Source organism: Rana temporaria, chromosome 3, assembly GCF_905171775.1.
Source record: "Rana temporaria chromosome 3, aRanTem1.1, whole genome shotgun sequence".
NCBI lineage: Eukaryota > Metazoa > Chordata > Amphibia > Anura > Ranidae > Rana > Rana temporaria.
In genome coordinates this window covers 111,321,459-111,346,713 of record NC_053491.1, presented here as the reverse complement: position 1 = coordinate 111,346,713, position 25,255 = coordinate 111,321,459, and the positions used below count along the sequence as shown (strand labels likewise).

The 25,255-nt window shown below is 42.1% G+C and overlaps 1 protein-coding gene across 1 annotated transcript in view; it reads left to right on the top strand.

The window, feature by feature from the left end:
• Positions 1–25,255, top strand: part of LOC120931620 (nucleotide-binding oligomerization domain-containing protein 2-like) — a 45,616-nt gene that overhangs the window by 9,411 nt on the left and 10,950 nt on the right. The window contains exons 2-7 of the mRNA XM_040343242.1: positions 566–644; positions 6,846–7,181; positions 7,344–7,460; positions 10,086–10,121; positions 13,367–15,059; positions 20,761–20,847. Coding sequence (XP_040199176.1) covers positions 566–644; positions 6,846–7,181; positions 7,344–7,460; positions 10,086–10,121; positions 13,367–15,059; positions 20,761–20,847 — 2,348 coding nt within the window. The remainder of the gene's footprint in view (positions 1–565; positions 645–6,845; positions 7,182–7,343; positions 7,461–10,085; positions 10,122–13,366; positions 15,060–20,760; positions 20,848–25,255) is intronic.

Here is a 25,255-nt window from a genome sequence, read left to right as displayed (position 1 = left end):
CCCACACAATAAATCCAATACTAAATATACAGCCCTAACTAGTGGTATAACAACACATCTCTGCTACACAATCAAACATTAAAGATCACTATTAGCACATTCATTCTGGAGGCGGACCACATAAGTAGCAAATAATAGCTACCAAAGTTGTTTACTAAAATTATTCCTTAAAAAAATCTGTTCAGTGATCACTAAAACTGAACATTACATGGTTTTATAATATATTTACCATGGGCATAGTGTGGAGGCCAAAAGTGTAACATGAGTTATTGCTGTGAACTTTGATTTATTGCCATTATTAGTTTCATTATGCAAAACATTTAACCAATTATGTGTTGTAAATGTGAACATATTTATTTCCGTCTCGTAACAACAAAACAGTAAACCTTATCGCATGGCTGCTCCTTCTAGTTACATAGTTAACAAGATCATTGTTAAGTTTTTTTTTCACATTAATCAGCGTTGTTCTTACTTGAAAACCTATTTACTTAAAAATAAGTTTGGTGGCTCTATTGCTATACGATAACTGTTATTATATTGAATTTCATGCATCTTTCATCCTCAGATGATTTTTAAGATGTTTTCCACACATATTGGCCATTGGAATTCAGCGATACTCTGTATAATATGGATAACAGTGCCAGGTATGTTTTATTTTATGTTATTTGACCTTCATTTTACTTTTTCTGAGGAGGTGACAAGGGAGCTAGAAAGCAGAAGGTCTTGGCAGAGGTAAAGAGAATGGTTTGGTTTGTATTTTGAGACCAGGTTGGTGTACCTTGGGGTAGACTTATGGATGGCTTTGTAGGTTGCCATTGGTATTTTATTAGTTGGGTGAGCAGAAGGAATAGCAGACACCAAACGGTTGGTAAGGTGGATGAGTCCGACAGCAGCATTCATGATGTACTGAAGGGGGGATAGACTATGTAAAGGTAGGCCAACAAGGAAGAGATTGCAATAGTTGAGGCGGGCGATAACCAGGGAGTGAATTAGAAACTTTGTGGTATCATTGGTTAAGAAGGGGCATATCATGGAGATGCTATTAACGTTGAGGCAGCAACATTTGGATAGTGATTGGATGTGGGATCAAGAGGAGAATTCATAATCAGTGAATACACTAGCATCCTGCCGTGCGGGGATGATGGATTGATAGTTGTATTATTGATTTTTATGGAGGAGTCAGGATATTAAGAGCTCTGTTTTGGAAATATTGAGCTTGAGGAAGTGTTAAGACATCCATACCAGGAGGTTCATTAGTATTTATATATAGACAGGCAAAGTGCCCTGTTCCTGTATGCAGTGTAGCAGAGCGGCATATTTGTTGCCACTACCTTCATCCTTTCAGTAGTTATTATTGAGGCTATCGACCTCCTAGCAACTAGTGATGCTGCAGTGGGCGAAGCCTGATGGGGAAGCTGAAATTCTAGTTCCACAGCAGGTCCACTCTCCTCTGCAGTGGGCAGATTATATGGCCAATAGAAGGTGGTCTCTTGGCTAAATATCTTAATATTGTAAATTAATATTGTACCCTAGTCTTTCTTACTAGGGTTCTGGTTGTTCAGCCTACATATTGCAGGCCACAAGGGCACTGCAGTATGTATATCACCCCCCCCCCCCCCTTCGTTATAGGTGATGAAACCCCTTATGGGATACCTTTTTATTATTTGTAGATATTGTAAAAGTTTATCTTTGTTTTGCATTTTTATTTACATACTGGTAGACATAACACCTGCTGCATGCAAAGAAACCCTTTCTCCTAAAAATGTACCACCCTGAGGAGGGGTCAATTATATTTCTTACCAACATATTTTTTTAATGTGGGGGCTTTCACATATTTATATGAAGTTCAATTTGTCAGATACTGTAGATTATTTATTATAAACCAATGTTTGTTAACATTTTTTTCAGTTTTGTTATATTGTACATTATAGTTCATAACTAGTGCCAGTCCAAAGTCCTTGTTTTTATTGTTTTGTTTTACATTATCCTGAATCAGTGTCTCTCCGTCTATTCCTTGTATCTTTCAAATTTCCCTACCTATGAACTCATTTTTATAGCCTTTCTAAATTAAAATTTCCCCAGTACCTGTGATTGTTTTATATAATCTTTATCCATTAATCTCATGAATTTACTTTTGGAGGTATTAATCAGCCATGAGAATGATTGGTGTCCATCTGAATATGCGATACTAACAGTTACCTTATCGATAGATGGATTGTGCTGGTTCCACACACAGAAATCACATGATAAGAATAACACTGAGGGCAGTAGTATAAGAAATACTGCATATCAAGAGGGAAATGGGGTGTAGTTAAAGTATTCATTTTCAGTCTAATGTGAGTTTGTCACTTTACAGTTTGTTTTTGTTTTTGTCACCATATGAACAATACACATATAAACAAGCAGGGCTGCTGTTAGAAATCACAGGGCCCCATACAGCCTACCTGACAAGACCCCCCCCCCCCCAAAAAAAAATATCAAAACAATATTTTTGCTAAAAATACACAAAAATTATTATTAGTAGACACAAACACAAAAAACTTACAGGAGGTAATTTTCTATATGGAAATGTATTCAGTTGAAAACTCAGCACCACATCCTGGGGTAGAAATATGCACAAAGAGAAAAAATATTGGGACTTTAAAGGTGCTGAAAACCTTCCTTTGGAATAACTAAGTTATATACCATGTAAAATTATAATATACTTTTATTAAATTTGTTAAAATGTGTCTCAAGAAACATAATACACTTAGTTATAACATAATGTAACAGCATCTAACTACTAGACCCCATACATCCCCCCTAGTCTCCAAAAGGTATGAACACTTTGGTATCTGATCAGATATAACATGGATATCAAAATGTAATCAGTCAGATTAAATGGAACCAACCCACCATGTTTTGCCTTGTCGGCTTCTTCTGTTTTTTTTGGAGGGCAGATGGGTAAGTAGAGATGCTGTAAGAGAACTAGACATACATAATTATACATTTCTAGATATACAAATGAATTCATTGAAAATCATGCCATGCGTTTTATATAAACACTTACATTTAATATATACTGATTCTGGGGTACCCAAAAAAAGGGGCATAAACGTACTTCCATCAAGGCACTATATGTGAATCAGGTGTCTGTCCAATAGCAAACGGGCAGGCAGATCAACCCAAATGAGGGGAGACCCTCACCAAAATGAGCCAAGAGGAGAACCAAAGCATAGGGAAATGCAATTTTTCAAATGCCATTCAATATGCAAAAACTGGCCAATAACACAATAAGACACAACTCTCCACTCTGGATGAATAAGCATTGGGGGTAGATTTGGACAGCAGCATTGTTAGTCTGGGGGGGGGGGGGTGTTAGATATGCTATCAGATTTAAATAAACATCATAATCAGTTACAGCAGCAGTTTTTTTCCTTTTGGGATAAAGGTTTTACATAAATAAATAAAAGCTGATCATTTTAAGTACCCCTGCCAGTGTTCCATGGTTTTTCTCAACCCTGTAACTGCAAGAGAGCTTTTCAGGAAACAAATTCAGCCATCACATCTAAGAATTGGTAAGCTGCAATATATTAAACATTTGCTTTTGGGTTTAATACTGATTTAAATACATTATTGTCACAGAGAAGTGCCGGCTTGCTATCATAATAGTATTTGAATAGGGGTTTTCCACAATATTTGGTAATTAATTGCATATTAATTCAATGAGGTGACGTTGTGTCCTTTATCTACACAGTTTGTGGTGAAGAGTGTCCTACTTTCACATCTCAGAAAAATGTACGATATATGAGATTTAATCTGTTACCAAAAAAAGCCAGCTCAAAAAAGAACAATAAAACTTATAAGCCTCTGCACTTGTGACTCCAATTTTTGCTCTTTTGCTGAGCTACATCCATCACTGAAATCTTCAACATCTGACACTTCTGTGAACGTCCAATACCTACACTTTCCTTCTGCATGCTATTGTTCCACCCACTAGAGTGTCCATGTAGCACTGCTGGGCTGCCTCAATTTTTTGTGACAATTGTCACACTTAAATATTGGGCACTGTCACATTTTGAATGACAATTGCATGGTCATGCAACACAGCACTCATATTACATTTTATCATTTTTCCCCCAGAAATATAGCTTTCTTTTGGTGATAAATAATCACTACTTTTTTTTATTATTATTATTATTATTATTATTATTTTGCTAACAAACAAAAAAAAAGAAAAAAAATGTTGTTTCTGTTAAAGAAATTTGCAAATAAATAATCTTTCTTCATAAATTTAGGACAAACTGTATTCTGCTACATTTCTTTGAAGAAAATAACACAAATCAGTGTTCATTATTTAGTCTGTAGGAAAGCTATTCCTATGATATATTTCTTGAGGCCCAAAAACACCAGGACAGTGCAAATACCCCTCTTTGGAAAGTAGACAGTCCAAGGTATTTAGTAAGAAGCGTGGTGAGTTTGAAGTTGCAATTGTTTGTCACAGTCATGGAAAATGAAGAAAAACATTTTTTTTAGGGTAAAGCAAGTTTGGGGTGGAGGAACTAGACTGGCCTGCATGGAGTCCTGACCTCAACCCGATAGAACAAACACCTTTGGGATAAATTAGAGCAGAGACTACAAGCCAGGCCTTCGAGTCCAACATCAGTGCCTGGCATCACAAATGCACTTCTGGAAGAATGGTCTAATCTAACTCACCCAAAAGTGTATTTCAAAAACAATGGAAAGAATAAAATTATGCATTAGCTGAGGTAGCAGTGAGAGTGAGAGCTGATGTGCAAGGGTACCAACAGGGGGGGGGGGGCCGGATGGGCAGTCTGTCCTGCGTGCCACGCATTGGGGGGTGACAGCCGGCACAGGCAGCAGTGGTGGCGCTTTGACAGTCAGGGTAGGGAGAGGTCAGCTGTGACTGGGTGCAGGGGTGCCCAAGTGTGGACCTTACCTGGGTGAACTTTCCCGGGTGACTGACACCCAGGGCCGGCCGTCGGATCCACAGCCAGGAGAGAGAGGCAGTAAGCAGCGCTGAATAGAAGATGGGTGGCAACTGCTGGACTTAACGTTTCCTAGCAACCAATCATTTGCTTGGTAATATGAAAAATTAACTTCAGCAATTCCCGCCCTCAGTTCTGTGCTGCTGTGTGTCTCCAGCTCTGCATGCATGCCCCAGTAATGTAGGAAAGGGCAATGTGCAATGTGCAGGGGTCCCATGCTGTGAATATTCCAGTATATATACCATAGTTTGTACCAAAAGGCATGTAGCAGAATCCAATTTGGCCTAAATTCATGAAGAAATTAGATTTTTTTTGTATTGCATATGTTTTATGACAGAAAGTTGACAATATCATTTTTTATAAAACTTTCGGTCTTTTTTCATTTAAATAAGTAAAAAATACAGTGGTGATCAAATACCACCAAAAGAAAGCTCTATTTTAGTGAAAAAAATTGATATAAATTAATTTGCGTACAGTGTTGCATGACTGCGCAATTGCCAGTTAAAATATTAGGCCTCATACACACAACCGAGAATCTCGTCGTAAAAGAAACCTTGTTTTCTTCAACGAGTTTCTTGTCAGGCTTGTCGAAAATCTTGACAAGCTTTCTTTGCATACACACTGTCAAGACAAAATTTTGTCGGTCTCAAACGCGGTGACGTACAACACGTACAACGGCACTATAAAGGGGAAGTTCGATTCCATTGGCGCCACCCTTGGGGCTGCTTTTGCTAATTTCATGTTACTGCGTGTTAAGTAAAAGTTTGGTAAGAGACGATTCACGCTTTTCAGTCTGTTACAGCGTGACAAATGTGCTATCTCCATTACGAACGCTACTTTTACAGAAGGTGCCCTCCTGTCTCATACTTTATTCTGAGAATGCGCAGGTTTTTAAGCATACACACGAACGTGTTTCTCATCGTAAACCAGCCCGACGAGAAACACGGCAAGGAAATTGAGACTCCCGAAGAGAAAAAAGAGAACATGTTCTCTTTTTTTCTCGTCGAGATCCACAACAGTTTTCTCGACGAAAAACATACACACGACCGTTTTCCTCGGTAAAAAGGCTCTGCCGCCAATTTTATTGATGGATTTTGTCGAGGAAAACGGTCGTGTGTACGAGGCCTCACAGTGCTGAATAGCAAAAATTGCTCTGGTCAGGAAGGGGTTAAAACCTTCCAGAGGTCAAGTGGTTAAAATCTAAAGTGCTTTCTTGTAAAAATAAGATGTGGTTATGTCAGAAAAGGATTCTCACTAAATATTTGACCTTGTTTTTCATTTTTAATCCTGAATCTGAGGTAAGGACAATTTTTTCCCCCAAAAATTTCTTCACAGACCATTTATTTCAATGGGCTGCCAAATGCACAGGGACACACAAAAAGTAGGGCAGGCATGACTTTGAAAAATCAAACCGTATCAAACTGCATGGTACTGTGGTACCATGCAGTTTGGTGTCAGCAAACATTGCAGCATTTGCTAGATGCTTTTGGGGTGCCATTAACAATTGATAGAATCCACTCACATCTAACACGTGCAGCACAGTCCTGTGCAGTGTGAGAAATGTGCCTTTTCCGTACTGCATTCTGGTTTGAGCAGACCTTAAAGCATGGGTGCTCAACCTGTGGCCCTCCAGCTGTTGTAAAACTAAAAGTCCCATGAGGCATTGCAAGTTGCTGACAGTTAAAAGCGTGACTACCAATGGCAGAGGCCCCATGGGACCTGTAGTTCCGTAACAGCTGGAAGGCCAAAGGTTGAGCACCCATGTCTTAAAACAATTTAATTAAAAAAGCTAAATAAATAGAAATCGGTCAGGTAGCCATAAGTTTAATTCTTTGAATTCATGTTTGTTTTACCCAGGATACAACTCATTTGTGGTGATGACCGGGACCATTGGAGAAAGCGTGCTTCTACCCTGCATTGTTAATTATAAGGCTACATTTCATCTAAAAGATCTGATTGTGAACTGGCAGACCGAGAACGATGCTGTGGTTCACAGTTTTCACTACGAAAAAGACCAACCAAAATATCAAGCAGCTGAATTCAAAGAGCGAACACAAATGTTTCCAGAGGAATTCTACAAAGGAAATTTGTCTCTCTTATTAAAGAGGTTACGTAAATCTGATGCTGGGAAATATGTGTGCTATGTAGATTTAAACCATATACAAACGACATGGGTTGAACTCATTATTCAAGGTACGTCTTTGATGGATAACTTGAACAATGTATCATTTTGAGTATTAAGTGTGTGTACAGCGTCAAGCAGCCAAATGCATTATCAGAAATGATAATACACTTTTATTTTTATGAATCTCAGTATAAAGGGTCTGGTTTATTTTATTATTTTCTTTTCTATAGACAAACAAAACATTAAAAGAATATACCTCTGGACAATGGGAACAGCACTGATACCACTGATAATATTTATTTGGATCCTCAGTAAAAGAAAGAAGCAGAGAAAAAGAATATCAGATGGTAAGATCAATAAATAATACTGCAATGGGCATAAACTGCAAAGGCTATGTCTGCTGTTTTTCATCTACAGTGGTTCTCAACCTGGGGGTCGGGACCCCCTTGGGGGTCGAATGACAATTTGCCAGGGGTCACCGAATCCTGGACTGTTCCTGAATCTCCCAGCCTTTTCATGGCTGCCCAGCAGGGCTGTCCCTGGAGCTTGCGGTGGCCCACTCAGCCTCTTCGCAGCCACCCATTCAGTTCACGGCATGGCTGGGGGGCAGAGACTAGATGTCAGCTGACTGGTGAGGAATGTGAAGTGGGAGGGGCTGGAGGAGACCTTATCTCCTGATTTTGGCAAAGGTGTCACTGCTGCGGAGACCATAAGGGGTTTTAATACTGTACGAGTGGAAGGGACTGAGGGAGCGCTAAGTATCCGTTGGGGGTCCCCACAACTTGGGAAATTTTATCAAGGGGTCACGGCACTAGAAGGTTGTGAACCACTAATCTACATAGTATTGCTGTATGGTTCAACAACGAGGGCAGGGCCGGACTGGCCATTCGGGCAGTCGGGCACTGCCCGAAGGCCCCATGCCACTAGCCCCCCCCCCCCTCCCCCAGGATTGACAGCCTCAGTAAAAATCTATTAGCTGGATTCACATAGATGTGCCTAACGTTAGGCAGGCGTAGCGTACATCATATACGCTACGCCGCCGTAAGTTAGAGAGGCAAGTGCTGTATTCACAAAGCACTTGTGTCCTAAGTTACGGCGGCGTATCGTAAATGTGCCGGCCTAAGCGCGCCTAATTCAAATTGTGAAGAGGTGGGCGTGTTTTATGCTAATGAATCGTGACCCGACGTGATTGACGTTTTGAACGAACGGCGCATGCGCCGTCCGTGGACATATCCCAGTGCGCATGCTCCAAATTACGCCGCAAAGACTTTTTGGTTTCGACGTGAACGTAAATTACGCCCAGCCCCAATCACGGACGACTTACGCAAACAACGTAAAAATTTAAAAATTCGAGGCGGTTCCGACGTCCATACTTAACATTGGCTGCGCCATCTTTTTGGTGGAATATCTTTAGGCCTGAAAACGCCTTACGTAAACGGTGTATCTTTACTGCGACGGGCAAGCGTACGTTCGTGAATAAGCGTATCTCGCATTCAAGCAGCCGGCGTAAATAGACAGCTAAGTTACAACGGCGCCGGCGGTCGTATCTTAGCTAGATTTAAGTGTATCTCAATTTGAGAATACACTTAAATATACGACGGCGCAGATTCAGAGTTACGACGGCGTATCTACTGATACGCCGGCGTAACTCTTCCTGAATCTGGCTATATGTTTTTAAAAAAATCCCAAGATTATAGCTGCCCTGCCTCTCCAGTACCTTTTCAGTGTGTGTGTATGTGTATTCTGTGTGTATGTACACTGATAGCTAGATTCAGGTAGATGCGTGTATCTTTGAGGCGGCGTAGTGTATCGTATTTACGCTATGCCGCCATAAGTCAGAGAGGCAAGTGCTGTATTCACAAAGCACTTGCCTCCTAAGTTACGGCGGCGTATCGTAAATGGGGCCGGCGTAAGCGCGCCTAATTCAAATGAGGATGAGGGGGGCGTGTTTTATGTAAATGATTGGTGACCCGACGTGATTGAGTTTTTTTACCAACGGCGCATGCGCTGTCCGTGTACATATCCCAGTGTGCATTGCTCCAAAGTACGCCGCAAGGACGTATTGGTTTCGACGTGAACGTAAATTACGTCCAGCCCCATTCACAGACGACTTACGCAAACAACGTATACATTTCAAATTTCGACGTGGGAACGACGGCCATACTTAACATTGACTAGGCCAGCTATTTGTTCGACTAACTTTACGCTGGAAAAAGCCGTACGTAAACGACGTAAAAAATGCGCCGGGCGCGCGTACGTTTCTGAATCGGCGTATCTAGTCATTTGCATATTCTACGCAGAATTCAACGGAAGCGCCACCTAGCGGCCAGCGTAAATATTGCACCCTAAGATACGACGGCGTAGGAGACTTACGCCGCTCGTATCTTAGCCTAATTTAAGTGTAAAACTCGTGTTTCCAGAATACGCTTACATTTAGGACGACGTAAATTCAGAGTTACGTCGGCGTATCTACTGATACGCCGGCGTAAAGCTATCTGAATCCAGCTATGTGTGTGTGTGTGTGTGTATGTGTATTCTGTGTGTATGTACACTGTGTGTGTATAGTGTGTGTGTGTGTACTGTGTGGCCCCATAATCTCCTATTGCCCGGGGACCCCATGAGTTGTCAGTCCGCCTCTGAACGAGGGCCATGTAAATCTTACAACTGGTTGGAGACAATTACAATCTTTTAGCATGTAGAACAGTTCCCATTTGTGTATTCCAAATGTAAATTTAGCAATTTGCCTGGAGTTCAGCTATCTACCCATAACTAATTGTAAAATATTTATCCTTTTATATATCCGTAAACGGCAAGGTCCACTATATTCCAATATATCTCTGACATTTTTCTTTTTACTGTATATGTATATGTTTACCTAATAAAGCAAGGCCATTTTTCAATTTTTCACATGTACAAGAAGTTACCTAAATTATGAACATATTTTACATACATAAAATGCTTTATTCTCACAGATATTGAGTGTTTACTGCCCGCAAGATCGCTATTTGGTAAGAATATTGTATTTTATTTTATACACATTTCTACACATGTACCTCTGACTTGTGGTTTATACCCGGCTGTTAGGAATTATTAGGAAAAAGAAAGCTGAGTATTACTAAGGTGTGCACGTTGGGCATTTTAAAATCAGTAGCTTGATTTCTACATTTGAGAATAGCAAATGCAGTAAGCAGCTGAAGAACAACATATACACGCCAACCTGGTCTTCTGCTGTGTCTTAAATGCACATACGTTAATGCTTGCTGCATTACACCTAAATGCCTATAACTACGCCACACCCATGTTGTTCATTTGAATGCACTGCAGCGGTGACAACGCAGCGCTGGATGGTTTAGTTTTTGAGTAAGTTTAACATAATGTGCTGGTATGTTATTACCTTTTAGGTTAGAACCCCCCCCCCAGTTATTTACTCCTGTTTTAAGTAAAAATGCTACAGACATGTGCAATCCAATATAACAAATAAGCTTTAAGCAGCGATAACTTTTCTTGGAAACTGCAGAAGTTATCTTGAATGGTAACCATATGTTTTACAAGCCAGACAATAGAGATAAAGGCAAATCTCACCTACCTCCTTGCCTACCTCCTTAAATTTCTTTCTGTTGGCCACTGAGTCCACCTACAAAGTTATTAACCACTTTCCGACCGTCTAACTGCAAAATATGTTGGCAGAATGGCACGGCTGTGCAAAGCAACGTACCTGTACGTTGCTTTGAAATTATCACTGTGCGGGCGTGCGCGCGCCCGCCGTGTGCTCCGTGACCGTGCCTGCCGGACACGCAGACTCGATGTCCACCGGTGTCCCGCGATTGTGTCACGGAGCTGCAGAACAGGGAGATGCCTATGTAAACAAGGCATTTCCCTGTTCTGCCTAGTGACAGGACAGTAATCTACTTCTCCCTATCGGGAGCAGTGATCACTGTCGTGTCACTTGTAGCCCAGCCCCCACACAGTTAGAATCACTCCCCAGGACACACTTAACCCCTTCATTGCCCCCTCGTGTTTAACCCCTTCCTTGCCAGTGTCATTTACACAGTAACCAGTGCATTTTCATAGCACTGATCGCTGTCTAAATAACAATGGTCCCAAAATAGTGTCAAAAGTGTCCGATGTGTCCGCCATAATGTCAAAGTCACGATAAAAAACACAGATCATCGCCATTACTAATAATAAAAAAAAAACAATAATAAAAATGCCATAAAATTTGTTACTGACGATCATGTTTTTAGGAGCACACTGATTACAGTAAGCTGTGAGGTGAATGCCAACAAGTAATATTATCTCCTAGTAGCAAAGACTTTGAATGGATTGTGTAGATTGAGGCCCTATTTGAGACCATTGACACAAATCTCAGTTGACTTTCAAGTGAAATTTTATTAAATAAGTAGCCATTAATGACATCTGTGCATAAACCTATACATGCCACATCAGGTGGAAGCATGACTTGGCAGACACATGTATATTGCCTGTCATATCTACTTATACGTCTGCAGAGACCTAAAATCAAAATAGTGGAATATGCCTTCCACTAGTAGGTAAATGCAAATCATTTGATATATTGAATACCGTTTTAGTAAATATTTTTATACAGCAATGTGCATAGCCTTTAATTAAATGATTAATGTGACATTCTGGGGGTTATTTACGAAAAGGCAAATCCACTTTGCACTACAAGTGCAAAGTGCACTTCCAAGTGCACTGAAAGTGCACTTAGAAGTGCAGTAGCTGTAGATCCAAGGGGCCATGCAAGGAAAATAAAAAACACCATTTTATCTTGCACATGATTGGATGATAAAATCAGCAGAGCTTCCCCTCATTTCAGATCTACCCCTCAAATTTACAGCGACCGCACTTCCAAGTGCACTTTCAGTGCACTTGGAAGTGCACTTTGCACTTGTAGTTTGCAATTTTAGTGCAAAGTGGATTTGCCTTTCGTAAATAACCCCCTATATGTTTGGCTGTGCCATATGACCCTAGCCAAAGGTGATGCTAGGGGTGAAATATGGACATGCAGCTATTGACTACTTCAAAGCAAATAGGTTTTTGCCTAGATATGTAACTGATACCTGGCTCTACAACTGAATAAAGCATTATTGTGATGTAGCATTACCCCCGAAGAAGCTACTGGTTTGTTTTGGGTGGCATGTTGCCTCTATTTCCTCGCCGTCTAGGGTATCAGATGAGAGTTGAGAAAAAAATTCAATGTCCACACTCTAGACTTCTTTTTCTTTGATTTATTTGCTGAACTTGGTAAAATAATAAAATAAGTAGTTGAAGAGGTGGAAGGGTAACAGGTAAAAGGTTCAGGTGCACAAGTTCTGTCCGGAAACACTCCTGCTTCCAGCAACACAGCTTTCGTCGACACTCTAGCCAGAGTGTGTTTTGCGCACCCAGGTAGGCCTCTCTCACTAGCCTAGCAGCCGGGATGGCGCACGGAAATTGGTAAAGTCTCTGCCACAGACCTTCCCACAGATGGAGGTATGTTCGGTCCAAAATCCTCTCAACACAGGATTTAGCACCCGGATCTCTCCCGATTAACTTCTTGTAAACTTAGAACTGACAGGCGACCATCATTCAGCCTTTCAGTAATGGTGAATCCTTCGATAAGTTCAAGGCTTCTGCTGAGATACCAGCCTCGTGCTCGGTGCTCTCCAAGATAGGTTCTTCATCGAGTGGCTTCCTCCCTCCAGGACAGACAGCACAGGACCACTCTGCAAACGTAGACCCAGATTGACTACCAGGCTTACTTAGTAGATCACAACCCCTGAATAACGTGGTCCCGGAGCCAGGAACACATGAACACGCACCCCCGGCCAGGAAGGCCACTAACGGGGGGTGGTGGGACGACAGACCAGCGATCGACGCCCCCGGTCCATTGGCGTCTGTCCCTTAAATACTCCTCCCCAGCATGCACAGCGGGACGATCAACCCCCACTGATTGGCTGACAAAGGGGAGCACCCAAAACACCTTAAGCTGACTGCTGCCACCCTTGGCCTTGGGTGGTAACGGCACCCCAGACAACAATAGTGGTCACTCACAGTACAGTCAACTAACTCTCAGACTACCCTCTAAATTTAAAGCAGCAGGCCGCTACAGTGAGGTGAGCAAAAGATAAAATAAGGTTCTTTTCTAGCATTGGTGCTCTTGACCATTATTAAACTGGCCTTCAGAATGAACAAAATCCCAAGTTTTTTGGCTATTACTGATTGACTGTGTTTTTTTCTTTTTTTTTTACAGATTTTATTGAGCATTACAGACAAAGAATGAAGGAATTATACTTGTCTTCTGAAATACTAAGCAGTTGTATACCCAGAACCCTTTTGATTCCAGAATGGAGGACACAACACCTAACACCAAAATGTACAATATCAGATGCTAAGGAATCAGACACAATACCCTCTGAACAGTTGTTCACCAAGGACTCCAAGAAACTGACCTCCAGGAGAATGCTCCTGGCAGGAGAAGCAGGAATAGGGAAGAGCAGCTTCTCTGAAGGTCTTCAGAAAAAATGGGCTCTGAGGCACCAGGATATTATTTATGAGTGTGTGATCTATTTCACTTTTGCCGAGCTCAAGGCAATCACAACACCAATAAGCTTGCGAGAGCTTCTGTTTCATAAATGTAAAGAGTTGATGCCTGTTCTACCACAACTTTTTGAACCAGGGAGGCTTCTCATTATATTTGATGGAATGGATGAATTTAAAATAGAAGAAATTACATTTCCTGGGACCAGCATCAACATTGACACTCAACTTCCAATAGAAGATCTAATTTTGAGTATTTTATCCAAAGTTCTTCTACCTAACACAGATATCTTGGTCACTTCCCGTTTAACTAGTGTAAATTTGTCCATCATAAAGGAGTATTTTGAAAGAACATTTATAATAAAAGAGTTTTCAGATGAACAAATCAAAGAATTTTGCAAGAAATCTTGTTCAGGGGATGAGATCTCCCAAAATATTTGCCAGTTTATAGAAGAACACAACTTGTCCAGTCTAGCTTCCATCCCTCTTCTTAGCAGTGCATTGTGTGAACTGTCAAAAAAACATGGTTTATCATATTATAAAGAAAAATTGAGCACTCGCAGCGAGATGATGGTGTCACTTCTTAAACTATGCCTACAAAATGTCCTGTCATGTCACTTTGAGGAGCCATGTTGTGCTCCAGGAGTAAATGTTCCTGAAAGATTAAGAGACGTTGTTAAGAAAGTAGCTCACCTGTCCTATAACAACCTTGTTAATGGCAAAGAAGAAATTTGTGTTCAGCATCTGTGTGTGTCCTGCGTGCATACCCAACAACTACTGAAGGAATTATGTGTGTTTTTTTTCAAGAGGTTACCTATCGGTACTATTCTTCAGTACAGACATGCTAGCATCAGGGACATGTTTGCTGCATTGCACTGTGTTTGGGAAGTCCATAACGCCGGAGGGGCAAAGGAATGTGTGGATTGCTTAGATTTTTGGGTCTCAGGAACTCTTCCTAGTGAACAAAGTACTATCTCTGTTTTGCAGATCATTCCTTCAAAACACAGTGCCGAATTCCACAACTTCATCAGTTTTTTCATGGGTTTTATGAATTACAGAGACATTGACAGCCTCACTAAGGAAAAAAGAGAATTAAATGGCTATGAAGTACTTATTTTACAAACTTATTTTGAAAACTGGCTTAGAAATGGGCCTACTGGGGCAGAGCTGCTAAAGCTTTTCCATTGTATTTCTGAAATACACAATGATGCTGTTACTCAACATCTTTCCAGCATGTTTACAATTGTGGATTTATTTGATACACCACTAAATGCTCTGGATATTAGAGCAATACAATACAGTTTGGAGAAGTGCAAGTTAGAGAAACTTAACTTATCCTTGTGTGACCTGCGAGATGAAAACCTTCAGCGTTTAGAGGACATCATCAGGAATTCAACTCAGGTCCTGTAAGTATATGGATTAAAAATCATCAAAATGTAAAGAAAAGCAACATTTTTATATGGTATTATGTTTATTATTAATACTAGATTGGGCTAGACTCCAGTGCAGAGGGACTTTGAAAGAGGGCATTTGAGATTTAACTTTCATTCAAACAAGACACTGGATGTCATTTACAATAACACTTGATTGTGTACTTGTGATCCCTGCCTACAGTCCTGCCACCTGACTGCAAAATGTTTGCAAGCATTTGTGATGGTTTTATCATTGCAATTGCAACACTTTTTACAGATACAATTTTAAGTGGGCCAAGCCATATTTTATACTGGTGTACAATTACTTCTGGTGAAATAATTTGTATTCAATTAACATCAATAGGAGCATCAAATCTGCTCACGCAGGGGCTTAAATTAATGGTAGCGATAAATACAAAGCCTTATACAGTGGCAAGTAAATAGGAGGCAACAACAAAGGCTAAACCTAACATGTGTAAACAAATGAGTACAGAGGTCCAGCTAGTATCCACATGAACAGCAACATCAGATGTAGACAAGCAAACTTCTTAGCAGTAGTGCGGTATGGGCCAAAAAGTGAAAAAAAAAGAGGTAGTGACCACATAGGAAAGAACAGTTGGTCAGAGGCGCCCAATGCTGCCTGGGAGAAGAAAAGGCATATGCAAGCCAATGTTCCCAAATGTTAAGACATTTGGTATGAGAGCCCTTGGGGATACTGGACATTTGTTCATTAAAGTGGAGGTTCCCCCTAAAAAAAATTTCTAACAATACATTCGGAAGACTGCTTACACTGCGGGTAGGCTGGCTTTTTTTTTTTTTCGTACATACCTCGATATCGCTGTTTCATCCCTCGGCTTCCGGGTATGATTCTTGTGGGGCTGGGCGTTCCTAGTTGATTGACGTTCCTCCGACCGACGCATACTTGACGTCACGACTTTCCGAAAGAAGCCGAACGTCGCTGCGCAGGCGCCGTATAGAGCCGACTCTATACGGCGCCTGCGCAATGACGTTTGGCTTCTGTTGGAAAGTCGTGACGCGCAGTATGCGCCGGTCGGAGGAACGTTAATCAACTAGGTCCAGCAAGAATCATACCTGGAAGCCGAGGGATGAAACGGCGATATCGAGGTATGTACGAAAAAAAAAAAAAAGCCAGCCTACCCGCAGTGTAAGCAGTCTTCCGAATGTATTGTTAGAATTTTTTTTTAGGGGGAACCTCCACTTTAAGCATCAAAGAAGTCATGCGGTCTTTTAAACCCTGGAAAGGAATCATGGGCTTTTTCCAGGCATGAGCAATTGTTCTCTTGGCCAACAAAAATAATTAAGATGGCAAGTTTTGCTGATGTGCATATAGGCCCAGGATAGGGCAAGACAGTAAGGAAAATTTGGCATCTATATGAATAGTAAGATGGAACTGGGTGTGCAACATGCCAAAGACTCAAGACCAGAAGCTTATCAATCGTGGGTAGAATTACTTCTGAGCTGGATAGTGGACATAATTAATTATAACAGAACACCTGAAAAGTTAAATGCACAGATAAAAACATATATGTTTAATGTTTTAGTCTGCCACATTGCACAGCCAGGAAGATTTTGCTTTTACTATTCTGCATGGTCCAGCTATACTGCTACTTGGGTCACCTGGCTGCTGGTGAAGTAGTGGAATATCGGGGCATGCCAGGTACACCCAAGGTCCAGAACTGGTTAAATGTCCAGTCATCAGGTTTTAGAAAGAGAAGAAGCTGCTATACTGAAGCTGGAAAAGGGATGTCACTAATGCGAAGAGGCATAAGAATCTTAAAAGTGGCTGTACAGAATTACAAAAAAAAAAACATTTAACACATGTATTACAACTATATGCTTTTTGCCTGGATATATTCTTAAAGTATATTTCCACTTGCCCTCCTCCTGGACTCGCTAGCAAGGAAAAATCCTAGTTACATCTCTTTGCTTAACACTATCTGTACTGTGCAGGAAGTTCTTCATTATGAATTGTAACAAGATTTGAACACTGTCTGGTCTAACAAGGGGTTAAAAGTGCTGGACTTATTCCATTGTATGTTACTGGGACAGGCTCATCCTGACTATGTTCAAAAAACCTTGCAGCCAGCCATGACAGCTACGTATATAAGAAACATCTAAAAAGGTAAAAAAAAAAAAATGCAGAAAAAAAATTGTAGGCATGCTGTGTGAATGGGAACACATATTAAACATAAAGTGGCGTTTTCTCAAATGTTACCACAAAATTGGAAATACACTTTAAAGCTGCAATGCTATACTAGATCTGCCTCATTAAACATTATTCTGCCTTTGCTGACACTACCTTGTTGTACTGAAAACATTATAATCCCTACCTCAAATAAAAATCTATGAAGTGTAGTGTCCCACTATGGAGCCACAAGTAAACTGGGAATCCCCCAATCTGCACAGGTACACCGAATTTTCACAAGCATTGAAAAATAGAACAGTCCGTGACTGTTTTTTTATTTATTAAAAGGAACAACTTGGATAGGGATGGGAGGTTATGAAATGCCCATTTGACTTCAGTTACAACTTCAGGGACAATTCTTCCTATATACAGTCTCTATATACAGCTGCTCTCAGGGCTGATCCTAGGCAGGTGCGTGGGATGTAGTGCACCCAGGCGCCACAGAGGTGGGGGCACTGAAGCGCCAGAGTGCTCCCCTCCCTCCTCCTCCTCTCCCTGTCCATGTCCAGAGGTGGCTCTCCGCCGGTCACCGCCGCAGCCACTGTGTTTCCTGCCCAAGCCCGTCCCCCCTCCCTCCTCCTGTCAGAGGAGGAGAGCGAAGCTTCGGCTGTCTCTGTGTGGAGAGAGACCAGCCGTGCAGTGACGTTGCTGGGGGGGGGCAGTCGGTGCCTGACAAGTTCTCCTTGTCCGTGTAAGGGTAGCATCTCTGTGTTTGAGTTGTTGCCATAGAAACATGTGTAAAGGGGAGGAGTTGGTAAGATGACCACGCCCATGTGTGGGGCGCCAAAAATATTTCTGCACCCAGGTGTCTGTGACCCTAGGATCGGCCCTGGCTCCTCTTCTTCCTCCAGTTCACACCTGTTTGCAGAACTCAGCTGGTAAACTGTGAATACCTGACAGTCACTTAGTCAGATAAAAGTAATGGTTCATTACAGGCAGGAACCCAAGGCCCTTTGGTGTGTAGCAGAATTTCGGTGTCCAGCTTGCATTACTCCGGTGGCTACTGATCCCAGCACCACCTCTTCAGGCACTGCCAACCCGCCTGGCTGCAAATGCCCCTTTCACTAGCTCCTCACAGTCCTCCAGACTGACACTCACCAGCCCACCCGGGTGATTCTCAGGAGATCTCCCAGACGTGCTGATCTGCTCCCGTTGTCCTCTCCTTGCTCCCGTGTCTCCAGGAAGAGCTCCCTCCATGTGTTTTGATAGGGTCCTTCCAGCCCCAAGCCCTAGCCCCCCCTCCAGACTATGGGGCACCATCAAGGGCCACCGACAGCCTCCTCAGCACTCTGTCTCTATCTTCCACCCAACTACTCCTGCTGGCATGGCCCATGTCTATTTATGAGGTGAATATGCCCTCTGCCAGCTTTTTGCTGGGGATTGGCCGATGCCCTCATAAATATGTATGGCAGCCCCTTCTACCTCCCACCCTCCAGCTCTGGAAGCTTTTACAAACATCCAGATCCAGGGAAGTGCCAGAGAGAGCTGCCAGATGAGTCATCCAGCCCCTGAGTCACTGAACCCTTACCCAGATTCACAGCTCAGGCTTAGCCCTGAGCCTAAAACAAATTTACCTACACTAACAAAAATACTTATCTACATCTAGCACACATACTAGAGGATGTTACAGAAGAAAAGGGTAAATTACAGGTAGAAATTGTTCAATAATAATTATGTAAAATGGCTTATTTTTATCAGGAGAATTATGCATTAATATTATTCGTCCTTTATACTGAAGTTTGCTTTTAGCCCACAAACACCTCTCATGTCATGGCCTTGCAGCATTTTTACAATAAGGCCCTATACACACGAGAGAATTTATCCGCGGATACGGTCCAGCGGACCGTTTCCACGGATAAATCCTCTCAAAGATTTCCGCAGATTTCGATGCGATGGAGTGTACACACCATCGCATTGAAATCCGCGCGGAAATCCTCTGGCGATGACGTGTCGCGCCGTCGCCGCGATTATGACGCGGCGACGGGCGCGACGCTGTCATATAAGGAATTCCACGCATGCGTCAAATCATTACGACGCGTGCAGGGAATCCCTTTGGACGGATGGATCCGGTGAGTCTGTACAGACGAGCGGATCCATCCGTTGGAATGGATTCCAGCAGATGGATTTGTTGTGCATGTCAGCAAATATCCGATCTGCTGGAATCCATCCCAGAGGAGATTTCTCCGCGGAAACAGATCCGCTGGCGTGTACACACCATAGGATCTATCCGCAGAAACCCATTTGCTGGGATTTATCTGCGGATGGATTCTATCGTGTGTATGGGGCCTAACAATAAAATACAGCAAACATTGGATTGTGAGCATAATTAGTTCCAGAAACATGCTTGTAATCCAAAGCACTTGCATATCAAAGCAAATTTCCCCATAAGAAATAATGGAAACTCAGATGATTCATTCTACAACCAGTTATTCATAAATCCTTCAGTTTTTTTTTTTTTCACAAGAAATAAATAAATCCTTCAGTTTATAGTCCATATAAAAAGATTATGGCAATGTCTATCCACAAATGGAAGCCTCCACAAGGGGATTAGAAGCAAAATCCAGCAGGAACTACAGAGTATAAAAGAGAAGAGCGGCGCCTCTAAGGCCTCGTACACACGATCAGTCCAAACCAATGAAAATGGACTGAAGTTCAGTTTCATCGGTCCAAACCGACCGTGTGTACGCCCCATCAGGCTGTTGTCCTTCAGTCCAGAAACAGAGAACTTGCTTTAAAATTGGACTGATGGACGCCTGACTGATAGGTCAAAACTGATGGTTAGTACGCAAAAGCATCGGTTCCAAACCCGGGCATGCTCAGAATCAAGTCAACGCATGTTTGGAAGCATTGAAGTTCATTTTTTTCAGCACGTCGTTGTGTTTTACGTCACCGCGTTGGACTCGATCGGTTTTTGAACTGATGGTGTGTAGGCACATCAGACCATCAGTCTGCTTCATCGGTGAACCAATGAAACTGAACTTCAGTCTGTTTTCATCAGTTTGGACTGATCGTGTGTACAGGGCCTTAGTGTAGCAGTATTTTGCTAAATTTTGTGCCTTTATTAAATGTAACCATATTGCTACACTTAGAGGCGCCTCTCTTCTCTTTTATACTCTGCTGTGATGTGACGCTACTTGTATATCAAGACATCGCTTGTATATCAAGTCAAAATTTATTAAAAAATGTTGCTTGTCTTGCAAAACCCTCTCAAACCAAGTTACTTTCAAACCAAGGTTTTACTGTACCATTTTCCTGGCTTTTACAGCTTATTCCTCCAGTTACTGTTCTGTCCTTTAGTATGGCAGAATCTCTACCTTAAAAATTATATTGTTTAAGTGTACTGTAACCCTATAAGCAGGAATACTTTTGGATTCTGTTTACTTTTAAATCTATCTCACGTTTTGTTCTATATATAAAAAGCTAAATGATTGTGTATTTATGCCATTATTCTATTTAAGAAAAATTAAATAGCCTTTTTGGTTATCTTAGATTAACCTCAAATATGCTTACTTCAAAATCTGGAAAAACTATAAGGAATATTCTCGAGCATCCAGAATGTGCCATAACAGAACTTTTGTAAGTAACACTTCCCTTAATCTATTAATAATGTAATAATCAATGTTTATTGACATTTCAAGTTGTTTTCTAATATGTTTGTTGATACTTTTTTCAATTATACTTGTAGCAACTCATAAAATAACAGGGGAAACAAATTAAATTTCTATATATAAAATCCTTGTTCCTTTAGGGTGGTCTGACAAGCAAACCTGATTGGATCACTCATGTTAAAGGGGCCTTAACCACCTCAATACCGGGCCTATTCTGGCACCTCTCTTTTTCTTCTCTTTTTTGCTCGAAAATTACTCAGAACCCCCAAACATTATGTATATATATTTTTTAGCAGACACCCTAGGGAATAAAGTGACAGTCATTGCAACTTTTTATCTCGCACGGTATTTGCGCAATAATTTTTCTGGAATTAAAAAATAACAAAACAGTAAAGTTAGCCCAATTTTTTTGTATAATGTGAAAGACCATCTGGTCACTGGAAATCTCTATCCTCGTCGACCGGTGCCAGTCGATTCATTGTCCGGGCCCCTGATGGCACGGGAGAGCCTGGAGAAGCACCGGATGGCGGCAGGAGGGGGGGACGTCCCCTCCCGTCGACTATAAGAATGATCAAGCGGCGCGACTGACACTATGATCATTCTTATGGTGCGCAGAATCGCTGGCTGAAAAGAAAGATATCTGAATGATGCCTGTAGCTGCAGGCATCATTCAGATATTGTGAATAAGTATAATGACCACTAAACTAAAAAAAGTGTCCAAAAAAAGTTCATTCAGATATTCCCACCTAAAGACCAGGACGTCATATGACGGCGTGCGGTATTGAGGTGGTTAAAGTAAACTGAAAGGCAATGTTTAAAATAATTTTGGATAGAGTGTAGAGGGACTAGAACACCAGTCTAGTTTTTATTGCTGTCTGTGCCCCCATTAGGGAGATTCACCATGTCTATTAGTCCTGTTTACCAATATCATTGAAAGTGACCGTAAAAGAAAATCCCAAATTTGACATCTGAACTCTAATGCCGCGTACACACGACTGTTTTTCGTTAATGTCTTTAAAAACAATCGTGTGTGGGCTTCAGACCATTTTTCGGGTTCTGAAAAACAGGCACATTTTTTTTCGAACATGCTCTATTTTTTTACAACGTTTTTAACGTTGTCGTTTTTCGGGTTGTAAAAAATGGTCGTGTGTGGGCTTTAACAACGTGAAAAATCTGCGCATGCTCAGAAACAAGTTATGAGACGGGAGCGCTCGTTCTGGTAAAACTACTGTTCATAATAGAGTAAGCACATTCATCACGCTGTAACAGTAAGACAGAAAAGCGCGAATCGTCTTTTACAAGCACGAAATCAGCTAAAGGGTGACGTCATTCGAATGGAACTTCCCCTTTATAGTGCCCTCGTACGTGTTGTACGTCACCGCGCTTTGCTAGAGCATTTTTTTTCTCACAATCGTGTAGGCAAGGCCGTTTTAATGATCAAGTTGAAAAAAACTTCATTTTTTCTAGAGCCTGAAAAACATAGTTTTTTACAACCCGAAAAATGATCGTGTGTACGCGGCATAATAGCTTCCAATGGAGACACTAGTTCTTATGACTCTCACTTTGGAGACATTTCCTCTCAATTTCTGTGTTGGCTATTGGACAGAAAGTGAAGGAAAATTTACCCAATGGAATATAGAGGGCAAAAGAAACCTGGCAGTGGTTGTAACCTTCCCTTACTCTCTCCCAATTTGTTTTTTTAAGTTTTGATTTTTGTACTACCTTAAGCTCGTTTATTTATAGTTCTCATGTGAACACAGAGGGTGTGGTTTACATGAAAATTAGGGCCCGTTCACATTTGCTTTTGTCTCCGAAGAGCAATCCGTGTTCAGATTTCTCTTTAAAGAGCATTTTACAGGCAGTGAGTCTGCTTTAACTCCTTGCACGCTGTAGTAGTGCTCCTCAACTATGTGCATTGCATGAATTTACTTGAATGACTTATGCTCAACGGGTGCTACGCCTGCCGAAAACAAAAGGGGAAATAATTGCCGCAACAGCTGCAGTTTTAAAAGGAAAGGTCATTTTTAATAACATTAAGACCGCTTTCATCAAAAATCCTCCATGCTGCATCTTTGGTGTGGTTTCAGGAAATGCACCAAAAAAGTCTAAAGCCCTGTACACATGATCGGATATCTAATGGAATCTAATACAATGTTTTTTTTCGTCGGTGTAAGGGAATGGCCCGTGACACCCAGAGACGTTTGAAGGATGTGGGGTACTCCTGTGCCAGCTTCACTAATGACTAGGGTCATCCTATGCCCCTTTTGGGCATAGGGTGACTGAGAAATAATAATTCATGTATTGCAGGAGATCTGGACATATTACAGGTGATTTCATGCTGACCCACAACAGATCAATAAGAAACCTTCAATGCTTAAACTAGACTGTTGAGACGCTAACTAAGTCTGCTACTGTGGTGATGTGGATTGAAGCTGAGAGTCAGCCTGGCTGGCTATAATGGGATATTAAAGTATCTTGCTGTGATTACATTCTGTGTCCATTGTACTAATTAAGTCTGTAAAGGTCAGAAGTCTAACTTTTAGGTGTTAATTGAGCCTGGCTCCTGAAAGACATTCCATTGTGTGATGCTAATGACACTGTCTGTGTGAAAAGCCTATTGATGATTAGATGTGGAATGTGATTTGTTAACTGTAGTAATTACCCCTTCTAAATGTGGAGACAGAATGTCTGTCTGGATGTGGGGTGGAGAGTTTCTTTGTTTCTTTGATTAACTGTAACATGTTGTACTGTATATAAGAAAGCTAAGGAACCATTAAAGTTTTCATTCATTCATTTTGGAACCAGAAAGAACAGAGCCTGTGTCTTGTCTTAATTCTGGGGGAATGGATCGTGTCTGTTGGATGGTTGGAGTGTCGGATAAGCTGTCGTAGGGCGATGGAATGGAATATTGTAAACGGTGGTGACCGTTACAAGTGGTGGCACAGCAGTGGGATGGTTCCATCGCCAGAAGAACAGCTCCAAGGACACAGGACAATGGAGACACAGTATGAACTGCTGAAGCTCTCTTCCCTCAAAGACTTACTGGAGAGCCGGGGCAGACCGGCCAGCAACCGTAAGAAAAGGGACATTATCGCAGAACTTGTCGAAATAGATAGAGCTGAGAGGCCCAGCAAAACAGACAGGACACCCGAGGAGGAAAGTTTTGATCGGGCTGTTAAACGAGGACTGGCACAGTATGGCCCTAATCCTCCACCGGAGATCGTAGACCTGGTTATAGCGACTGTGGATGCCACTTGGCTACATCAAAGAGGTGTTGCAGCAGCAGAAGTCACAGCAGCACCAACTGAAGAGAGAGGAGAGGTACAGACACCAGTCTCCATGGAAGAGGAATTCAGAAGGAGGTTACAAGAGATGCGGATACAGCACAGAGGACCAGTATCAGAGGAGGCCCTGCTGGGATGGTCGGATTTGATTCGTTGCCAACTCTGGAAGGAAGCGCTAGCTCTTGAGCAGCAACACCAGGGAAAGGTTCTCCCCTCCATCCATGTAAGGTACTGGCCGCAGTATGACGTACGAATGCCGTTGTTAGGGGAACAACCGAAGCAGGAGTGGACAGCCGAGTTAAGCAGGCTGATCCGGGCAGAGATGCGGTTGGACGAAAGCTACAGAGCCCTCCGGTGGTGTGTAGCCCAAGAGTGCCCGTGGTCAGCGGATGACAGCCCCACGGAAGGCTATGACTATGATGGCCTGGGATTATTGTATTGGAGGATGTCCAGTGATCCTGACTTCGGGGATGATAGGGAGTGGTGGTTGGAGGACATAATGGAGCACAGAGAACAAAAATTGAATGTCTCAGAAGGGCACTGGTTACAGGAAGACTTGGAGTTTCTGGCCATTCAGGAATGGGAGCTGGAGATCGCCTACAGACAGCTGCTAGACTCTGCTCAGCAGCAGGGTGGGGCTCCCGTTGCCTGGGACTATGAGGAAATTTTAGATGACAACTGTGAAATCCTGGCTGATGAATCGGCAGTGGAAAATCTGAAGATTGCCATTCCCAAAGCTGAAGCGGATGATGTGGAGTTCCAGGGGGCTAGGGCAGTTGGCTCATCTCCCCAGCCACAGATTACAGAACGTATGGACTTAATGGACCGTCCAGAGGATGTTACAGTTTATGCATCCCCAGCAGAAGTGCTGGCAACAGGGCAGAGCGCTAGCAATCTCTGCACAGCACCGGAACCAACTGTGGAGTTCCAGGGAGCCGGGGCGGTTGGCCCCTCTCTCCAGCAACAAGCTGAGGTGCTAACGCTTTTACTCCCAGCTGAATCACTGGCAGCAGAGCAGGATGCTACTGGCCGCTACACACAACTGCAGCTTGAGCTGACATCGGGGGATGGGACTGTGGTGACCGTTACAGT